Raw genomic sequence first — 9,952 nt, 5'->3', positions numbered from 1 at the left:
TCAGCCGGACGCTGCTGCTCTAATAGTTTACATGATTATAATGACAGTATACAGAAGGACTATTTAACTGCTTTTAAACAGGATAGAGGGGAGGGGAAACTATTTAAGCTCTTAAACTAAAATACTAAATACACAAAAATATATTTTGTAAAGTTTCCTAATATTTACACATTACTCTGCGTTGTATTTTATTCATCAGACACATTTTAAAAAAACATTTGATAAACAAAATTGTAAATGTAATTGCCATGTTTTTTTTTTTAAAAGGTAAAGAATCAAAATTACCTTATCTTTAAAAAAAAAAATCTGTTTTGGATTGCAGCTCTTAGCAGTTGAATGACTAAGCTTGGTAACTTTAGTAAGTCTCCTCTGAAGTTAAGCCAAACCACTTCTTAAGAAGGAAGAACTTGACAAAGAGATTTCAGGCTGCATTTGGATGCATTTAAGTGTTTTTATTCATGTTCAACCTTTGCAATAAGTTACTGTAACTGTACCGGAGTGCTTCCACCCTGACCCCGCCACAGAAGAACTTCACAGGTTATGGTTCTCTGCTGATTTAACACTGAAATGTGCACAAGTTGTGCCTGAGTGTAAAGGACAATCTGCTATGCTGCTGTTACGCCTTTATGTTAAATCAGTTCATTTAATTATGTTAAAAAACAAAAAGTGCATTTATGTTAAATAAATCAGCTCATTTATTTGCGTTGAATAAATAAGGCTGAGAGAAGGCGTCTCAGAGTTCACATGACCTTAATGTTGAGATACCATGAATGGCAATGACTGTTTTCACACAGGTATCAAAACACAAGTGGGCCGGATTGATACAAATTAACACACGTATAAATATAAAATCAAAATAATTTACAATACTTACATAATACACAAGCAAACACTGCATCCCTCTTATACCACATAAATACACGCTCGAATCAAATCAAATTTAAAAAAAAAGAAAAAAAAAAGAATTCTTCATTCTTAATTTGTAAATATTTTCGCAGTTACTCCTATTGTGGAGTTTTGTTTTTGTTTTTTTTGTTTTTTAAATCAAGGCTTTGAAACAGTATTTAATTCGCAGCTCAAAAACAAAAACAATAACAACAACAACAACAAAAAGCTAGTCACATCCAGCAGGTTGAGAGTCAAACAGGTTGCCGCAGTCTCTAAACTTCACACGGAGCTGTCCGGGCTCCTTCACAGACGCAGACTTCGGACCTGTGTCCGCACTCCTCAGGTCTGTCGAGGGGGAAACAAACCCCAAAAAGATTTTCTTCTAATCCGTCAGCAGCGCATCTCGTGTCCCTGCAGCAGCACGCAGCTGAACAGCTTCTGGAGTTTGGACTTGAAGCCAGGCGGTCTGAAGCAGGGTCTGCGGGGGGGCAGAGAGCGAGGCGCGTCTTTTAGTCGAGCATGAGTGATCAAGATGAAACCACACGACAGAAATATAATGTAAACCATCTAACATATAATATTTTAAAAAAAAATGTTTGCAAGGATATACTTACAGCGACGGCTCTATGAGCTGCTTCTCTGGATGTTTCGAGTCCTCCAGCGACCCGCGCCTCCTCTGCTGGATCTCCTCCTCTGCGATCTGGTCCCAGATGTCCGTGTTGACCCACAGGGCCCCGGGCAGGGTGAGGCTGGCCCGGGTGCAGGTGATCCAGCGGCACAGGGGGCAGGAGACGCTGCAGATGACACCTTCGATCTTGCACATTCTCTCCAGGCAGGGTGCGCAGAAGGTGTGCTTGCAGTGGAGGACCCGGGGGATCCGGTCGCTGCGTGAGTACTCGTAGCAGCAGATCACGCACTCGAGCGCTTCGTTTATCATCATGGTGACTGTGGGGCGGCACAGAGTGTTTCCTTCCACTAGAGAACCTGAGGCAAAACAAACAAACAAACAAAAATCGGTGAAGAACAAGAACACGAAATATTGACTGTGAAAAAAGTCTACGGAATAATCCAAGTGGTCTGAATCCAGCAGCCTTCTGAGCCGAGTACTTACAGTCAGTTCTGAAAGGTTCCTCTTCTTTACTGCTGAGGAGCTGCAGCTGCTGCTAAGACCTCTCCTCTCCGGCTCCGGCACATTGTGAATACTTGTGTGCCTCTGCCGCTTTTCAACGTTTGCAGACGTGACGGATCTTGTCACGTGTGGATTCCAGCACTTCCAGCGAAGTGCTGCCTTCAGGTAAACAATGTTCTGAGGAATTCCACCGAGACAATACGGTGGGTGCAGACTACAATGCAGTACCGGCTTTATTATCTAATAAATGATTATAGCTTCAATTTGATAACTTCAATTTGATAAAATTACAGTTTTATTTGGAAAAAGATAAAACTCTGACCACAAACAAGTCATTCAGTGTGAAAGGACATTTTAAGGTGTCGCAGAGCAAATGAAAAGGTTTTCTAAAATGTCCTGCCAAGCAGGGTAATTTATTTGCATTTACTATGAAAACATACAATGTCACACAAGATTAACTGAAGCATGGAAATGTGGGCATTTGCTGAATCATCACACAACCCCACTCCCATCACCAGCAGTTTGTCTTTTTTTTTTTTTTAAAAGATGGTGCCAAGAAAAGAGTGATAGAAAGGCGAATCTTCTGCATTCAGACCATTTTTCTGTTGAAACATTAGATACACAGTAGAACCATCTTTACTAAATGCAATGCACAACAGTAAAATTATCAGCAATTATGTGAGCCTGGGCCGCGGCCTGTCTGCGCATTTGCCTGCTCTGCTTAGCAAACACCAGACGTTTCTTATGAACACCGACGAGACGAGCCGAGGCCGTTTCTATAAATAAAGAGAACGAAACACAAAGAGAAAAAAAAAATGATCAAAAAGAAAATATACAGAAAAAAAATGTCGGTTGTCTTCACGTGTCTCCTTACTTGGGCCTACATAGAGTGGTGCTATATTGGTCAGCTAAGCCAATTTGGTAAAAGGTACAGGTCTCTATTTTTATTCTGTGTAGACACTGGGTTCATGGCTTGACTCATGGGTTGACAGGATAGAACATCTGGGCTGTGAATCTGAAGCGCTATCACAAACATGCCAAATTGGGGTTTTTATGATTCTCCTTCCAGATATAAATACACTCTCTATACTCTGTTGTAGAAAGACTACTTTCTTAACCTTTTACCCAGCCTGGGATGCATCAGGTGAAGAAAATAAATCCTTCCACTGAGATAAGGAAGGGCTGACAAAATAATGAGGTTCTACTTGTCTTCCATCTTTGTTCGTACTGTTTTTTTAAGCATGCCTCAGCGTGTTTTTTTTTTTTATGTGTGACATTTTTCCACACTAGCCTTTCACAGATCACTAACTGGCACATTTAAGACTTCCTGCCTACGCTCCCCCTGTTGCAAAACTTTAACCACAAATCAAGAACCCATTTATGCAATAAAAAAAAAAATATTCTTAGCACATGTAACACCTCAGCTGCATCACTAGGAAAGCTACTGAACCCGTGATACACAGACAATGAGGGCAAAAAACCGGTTCTTGAGCTGCAGCTGAATGTTAATGAAACCTGATGCCTTGATGCTATGAAAAAAAAGACGAGTGCAAATAACTAAGTCGACCTGCTTCAAATGCACAACATTACTTAGGAGAGCAGCACACCTGATCTGTGTAGTGCTCCTGTTCTCTTTTAACGTTAAAAACTTTTGCATTAAGTCACACCCTGAGGAGTCTCTTTGAGCTGATGACGGAAACACTGCAGAGGGGAATATTTTGGTAAAGGTGATGAGCAGGCGGACACAATGAGCCTTTATCAGTAATGTTCACGATGGCGCTCATTAAAGCGTATCTGTGCTGCTGTGACCAGCCTCCGGCATGGTGCAGCACAATGTCACTTGTGTGCCCTACGTTCTCCCTCTTCCACAACCCATGAGCCAAGCTTGGTCCTACTGCTGACATTAACCACTGAAGCACAGAGTGGATCACAACCGTTTTAATGAGCCCCTCCAATCCCCTGGCCCTACTGCCACTCCCACCCACTCCCCCACCTCCTCTTCCCCCTCCTCTCAATCCTTCCTGGGTGGGTCGGCTTTGAGTTTCCATCTTCCAAAGTCCATGGTGGTGGTGGTTGTGGTGGTGGTGGTTGTGGAGGGGTTTAACCCAGGACTGAACATCCCTTCCCCCACGTAGTGTGTTTGTAGAATGTGGAGTCCACTAGCTGGCTCGCCTGCGGGGGGGAGCATCGCCCAGCTACACCGGCTCCTCTCACTCCTGGGCTATGCTCCTCAGCACGTATTTGACTGTGTAGGCAAACGCCGCGAAGCCTACGATCACAAACAGGTTGGCCAGAGCCCCGCCTAGAAGTCCATGATTGCGGTTGGCCTGCTGTAGGCCGGGGGCGGGGTTGGCGGCTCCGAGTGGGACGGGACCTCCGTTAAGGGCTGGGAGGCCGTAGTGGGCGTGCTGAGGGTCACCGTCGGGCACCACATCGGGTAAAGGGAGGGGCTGGGTGCGGGCGCTTAACTCCTCCTGGGCCTTCTGTTTCTGCTTCATCTCCTGATGGCGGGGAGGAGGGAAATGAAAGAACATTACGTAAAAGAAAAACACTGAAAATAGGAAAAAAAGAGAAGATCTCAGAGGTCAGCTCATACGTACGTCGACTACTTCAGGAAACAGCTCACAGAAAACTTTATCCTTGAGGTTGAAGGCCAGGCTTTGGGCTGACAGCTGTCTTTTCTGGGAGATAAATAAAATCAGCATCACACATTGGAGACACCACTGGTCATGTGTCACCTTGTTCTGCATTCATGGTCGTTTGTTTGGACTCACTGTGTAGTCGGAGGTCTCGATGCTGCCGAGGGTGGGGCCTTTCTCCACCATGAAGCTGAGCAGACCTGTGAGGATGGTGGAGACGGACCACGCAGGGTTCCACGTGTCTGGATGGAAGTCTGTGATGGACAAACATAACCTGTGGAGGAAACTCGCACAGTTACAATAAAAGAAGCTTACTGGTTCTGAAACTCTTTAAATCCTGAATCCATTCTCACCTTGTATTACACTTAAATCTCCCATTTGGTGTTATCATGTAGATACTGGGTGGCTTAAAGGGAAATTCCCGAGGAAATATAAGTTTTCCATGATAATATCCTCCTAGACAAAACGGATTATGAAGAAAGACGTTATGACCTCACATAGCAGGAATACAAAAAACTGACTGGCAGAGGAAACTGTGACTCAGCTACAAAGCTCTTGCTTGGATATGACACGTCATTTTTATATGGCAGCGATCAACATGAATCAAATTGTTAGAAATCAATAGAAGACACTGGAGCCTCGGTTTGTGATGGTCTGCAGGCTTTACCTTCATAAGGGGTTTTCTCAGGACCTCTCACTACATAGTGCCTAGAGGAGACAGACAGAATTCTGTGAGTGACAGAAACAAACATGACAGACAAAGGCTTAAATCTCTCGAGAACTTAGTGAGTATTCATGTGCTAGCAATGACCAAGAATCAAACACTGCTGTGTGTTACTGTAGAGGCACTGAAGTGTAACTTTCAAAGGCCTAGTATATCTGCATAGATAAAGATTGCAGATACTTTCTGCTCTAGCCTCTTAAAGAAACAGATGTTAACAAAGACATCACATGTTGGACAGCACAATATCACCTGAATGCAACAGAATCCAGTATTTGTATTCCAAATACTTTTTCAGTTGGGATGTTTTTTAAAGTTTGGACCTTGGACCTTAATTTCAGCTGTTGTGTGCACTACCACCGTTTGCTTAATTTTTTCCACTACACTGGATTTGTACCAAACGTCCAAGAAACTCTCACAGTGACTTGCATGTATTTCAGTAAATTGGTCAGAAAGTTGAACATTAATCTAAACAACACTAATTTTTACCCAAATGATGGATGTTTAATGATTCCAACTGTATATCTCCACTAGTTTTCACTAGTGCAAACAATTTTTAATAGCGTGTAATAATATTACAATTCTATAACATATGGAAGTTATTTGGCCCTGCTTAAAAAATTGAGTGCAACAGATCTCACTAACTGTAGCTTCAGAGCTGAAACACTCACTTTTAAAAAGATATTTTCCCAAGAAAGATTATTTCAATAATTTATGGTAGGGTTAATATTCATTTAGTACACATATTAAAAAAAGTAATGCGTTACATTTCTCCTAGATTTCTCCACTTAAATTACCAGATTTTTTCGTACATTTCACAGGCTGTTTTATTGGTTTAAAACAAGGTTTCTCTGTCTTTGTTTTATACATTTTGAGACTGTATTTCAACAGATTCATCAAATTTGCAAGTTACAGCTTGTTATGGCTTGAACTATTACGTAATAGATGATGCCATCCTGTTTACCGTTTCTAAATCTTGACTAAGTATTAATCATATCTAATCTTCTGGAAACAATTTTGAACTTCTCTTCCCAAAATAACTTTTATTGTCATCAGCTCTGTCACAAGAAAGCCTCCCATTATCTGAATACATTAATATTGCATGTAATACACAGTATATATTAAAAAAGTACAGAAAAAAAACTGTACATAGGTAATGAATAAAAAATAACGAATTTCTTTCTTTTTTCTAAATTCTGGTAAGGACATTACACTAACTTCAAAACATCCATTTACAATACAAGGAGCGAAAATACCTGAAAATGACACTCAATCCAAAGAAATGCTGAACTATGGATTAAGAATAAGACGCATGAGATGTAATATCAATTTAAATATCACAACAGATGCTAGGTCACGTTTTCAGCCCTGAAAAACAAACGCCACCACTTAGGAGTTATGACATGTAGACTGGAAACGCTGGCATTTTAAACTGATGAAGTTATAAACTACGATGCAGTCCTTTCACAGGAATTTAAAAAAAAAAAACTATAAATAGAAATATGGCTGCTAGTAAACTGATTAAACGTTTGACTTTGCCTTAGCCTTACAGGATTGTATATGAACCAACCAACTCCCTCTGTACTGCTGGGTCACCTGTGAATTTCTCCCGAAGAGGATTAATAGAGGAATGTCTTAGAGGTATCTTGTTATGCAGTTTTGGCTTTATTCATACAAACAGTTTTATCTTTGAAGTACTACCAGAGAAATACTCTATACATAATTGGGTGTGTGTTCTGTCAACACTACGCGTCACTGTTTTTGGTATGACCCAGTTAAATGCTGTTGGTACAGCTCATAGTCTCACACAGACACATATTTACACCTGGGTAGATGAAACCAAAACCTGTGTTCACTTAAGTTAAGCTGCATTTCAAACAGGAGCCTAAAGTAGGTCAGTATCCAGTATTTTACCAAAAATTAAACACATCAGATAAAAGTCGAAGGGGACTAATTTGGTTTCTCGTGACCAATGAACTAAAATAAGGTAATTAAATAAATATTTAAACTACAGTGTTTGTTGCATTGCAAACCATTAATTTCATCATAACTTAGAAATACATTTTTTAAAAGAATTTAACTACTTTTCTTCTTAAAACATAAAAAAAAAAAAAAAAAAAAAATACAGAGCCCTGAAAAGCCAGATATTGCCCTGGTTATGCTTTCCAGATGAAGACCTTACCATTCTAGGATGTTGGAGGGGAGAGGTTCAGCACAGATGTAAGGCACAGGGTCTTTCTTTATCCTGAGGTAATCCTGCTTAAGTCGCTGTGTGGCTGTGGTTGGAGCTCTCTTATTCCCGTTGTTGTTCATCTGAGGATTTAGAGGAGATGCAAAAGGGACAAATTGAAATTTATCTTGACATGATTTGAGCTCACTGATACACAGTGGGAACAATATTACGATATATTTATTTGCAGTACCAGGTCAAAGAGGACCTTTCCTTTAATGTTGACATTTGTCTGGTCTTTTAGTGCATGGCTGTTGTGTATTTGACTGATGGCATAGTATTCACGATGCTGCAAGTGTATTAAACAGGCGCAGACTTTAGGAAAAATCCCTAATGTAAGTTGTCAATAAAGTTCATGGAAACAGAGATACAGAGATACTATGATGTATGAACAGCCCCATCTTGATAGTAACGAGGATTTACCTAGATTGTCTTGATAATCCATTTATAATGCAATTCTGAAGACTGGCCCCTTTAGTAGTGAGATTTCCTTTTCATTTCAATGCTAGACTGCAACAAATAACTAATATATCAATTACCTTTTAACTGGTCAATGAATAGGTTAGTCTGCAAATGGCCAATTAACAACTGCAAACTGTTGCTCAGAGTCTGATGGAAAGTCAAACATCACAAAAGCAGTCAATCAACAATGACTCAAAACATAGACAAGCAGCAAAATCTCAAATAATCAGTAATTCAGACATTTGTTGTAGAATCAGGTGACAATTACTATAAATAAACCGCTGGTGGCAAATTTAAAAGGACAGCGATATTTCCCATACACTAGTCAAGTCAAGACGAAGCAAAGTTATTTCTAGAGCATTACATTTAAATTAAAAACAATACATGCTGACTAAGGAGTAGTAAGGAGCCCCAAATTAATTTGTATTTTTGGCAATTTAATGATGTCCTGTCAACTGTATTCCATATTGGTTGATATTTTTTTTTTATCTCACACTTTATTATATTCTTTGCAAAAGCCTATTTAAATATGCCAATTAAAAATTTCCTTGTATTCCCTTTTGGTAAATTTCGTCATATGTCCCATGTAAGTCATTCTGACTTGCTTTGCTGTTGAATGGTGCTGTGCAAATACACTTGTACTGCATAGTCAAGTACTTTACTTCAAAACGTGTTTTAAAAGCAAACATATTTAAAACATAACGCAAGTGCAGATCAAGTATTGAATCTTGCGACTAATTTGTCACATACATTATGTGATTTAAATGTACTTTTAACCTGTGCTCATTGAAAACAATGAAACTTCAATATCAGCTAGCTGAACCGCTGCCTCCTGACATAATGTCATGTGGCTAACAGCTGACATTAAAATGCTAATGAGCTGTACATGAACTGTAGCAGCTAATGTTAATGTTGCAATGGTGTCAGTGTCACTTCCTTATAAATAACTGGCTAGTTGGCGTTAATGCAACGTCTGGTTGCGGTGGCTAATCCGCTACTTTGTCAACTACGTTCCTGTTAAATATGTGGCTAGCTGAACTCATCGATTAGTTAGCTCGATATCCGACAGTTACCCAACTTCCGCCTGTAAACAAACAGTGCCGACCAACTTCACGCGACATATTTACATTCAACGTGACCGGAGACTTTTCTATTAATTAAATCGTATCAATACTACTGTCCACCCACACAGGCTAACTTGCATGTAGATAACGCTAGTAGGTACAGTTGATGAGAAGTCCTGTCGTTGTGTACTGTGTTAGCCACCAGCTGCTAACGTAAGCTAGCGTAGGCCACAGCAATGTTTAGCTACCTAGCGTTAGCACGGACTGTTCTGTTACTAACGAGGGCTGACAGCCACATCTCCCGCTTTTACTAACTGGGGAGAGTACAGTACAGACATACCTCTCCAGAGACCCCAGTGGAAATAGGTATTCGTGGCTGGACACGAAATACGGCTGTTTTTTTTCTGTTGCCAAACCCAAAGCCGATAAGACGATGACACCGACGTAGCTTTAGCTATCGCCAGCAGGAGGAGAGCAGACGCTTCCGGTTTTCTTCTTCATTTGTTTTGTAGCGGTTGGAAAATGACATAGAAAACGCATCACTCACGCCAGCCTGACTGGAGTATTACACCTGCTAACAATCTTTGAAAAACAGTCCAAAAGTGTTAAAAAAAAAGTTCTATCAACTTAGAATTAAATTCTTTGTAATGATAATATACTTACATTTATAGTCTATTAATCACCAAGGCACATTACAAAGTCATCTGTGACTAATCTGATGACCTTTTTATGTAACTTTGCAGCCACCACATTGAGGTCTTCTTGCTTATGCTAAGTGCTGTTGAGTAAAGTTTCTTTTTGCTGTTAGTCACAGTTTGA

The 9,952-nt window shown here is 40.3% G+C and overlaps 2 protein-coding genes across 3 annotated transcripts; both read right to left on the bottom strand.

Annotated features, from left to right (window-relative positions):
* Positions 1–437: 437 nt before the first annotated feature.
* On the bottom strand, positions 438–2,158 carry LOC119021296 (RING finger protein 208-like). The gene is made up of 3 exons (XM_037101499.1): positions 2,000–2,158; positions 1,503–1,872; positions 438–1,366 (listed from the first exon to the last, which is right to left on the bottom strand). Exons 2-3 carry the CDS (start codon positions 1,826–1,828, stop codon positions 1,279–1,281), a joined length of 414 nt encoding a protein of 137 aa, XP_036957394.1. The 5' UTR covers positions 1,829–1,872; positions 2,000–2,158; the 3' UTR covers positions 438–1,278.
* Positions 2,159–2,399: 241 nt separating this feature from the next.
* Positions 2,400–9,641, bottom strand: ube2j2 (ubiquitin-conjugating enzyme E2, J2 (UBC6 homolog, yeast)). 2 transcript variants are annotated; one of them, XM_037101498.1, is made up of 8 exons: positions 9,474–9,641; positions 8,147–8,216; positions 7,560–7,690; positions 5,324–5,364; positions 5,010–5,112; positions 4,792–4,930; positions 4,618–4,698; positions 2,400–4,518 (listed from the first exon to the last, which is right to left on the bottom strand). In XM_037101498.1, exons 3-8 carry the CDS (start codon positions 7,688–7,690, stop codon positions 4,228–4,230), a joined length of 786 nt encoding a protein of 261 aa, XP_036957393.1. In that variant the 5' UTR covers positions 8,147–8,216; positions 9,474–9,641; the 3' UTR covers positions 2,400–4,227. The 2 variants fall into 2 exon arrangements, with proteins under 2 accessions (XP_036957393.1, XP_036957392.1); XM_037101497.1 differs by lacking the exon at positions 8,147–8,216 and having other exon boundaries at positions 9,474–9,640.
* Between the last annotated feature and the right edge of the window lie 311 nt (positions 9,642–9,952).

The sequence above is a fragment of the Acanthopagrus latus genome, chromosome 6 (assembly GCF_904848185.1).
Source record: "Acanthopagrus latus isolate v.2019 chromosome 6, fAcaLat1.1, whole genome shotgun sequence".
Lineage (NCBI taxonomy): Eukaryota > Metazoa > Chordata > Actinopteri > Spariformes > Sparidae > Acanthopagrus > Acanthopagrus latus.
The sequence above is the reverse complement of the archived record's forward strand: the minus strand, read 5'-3'. Positions and strand labels throughout refer to the sequence as shown.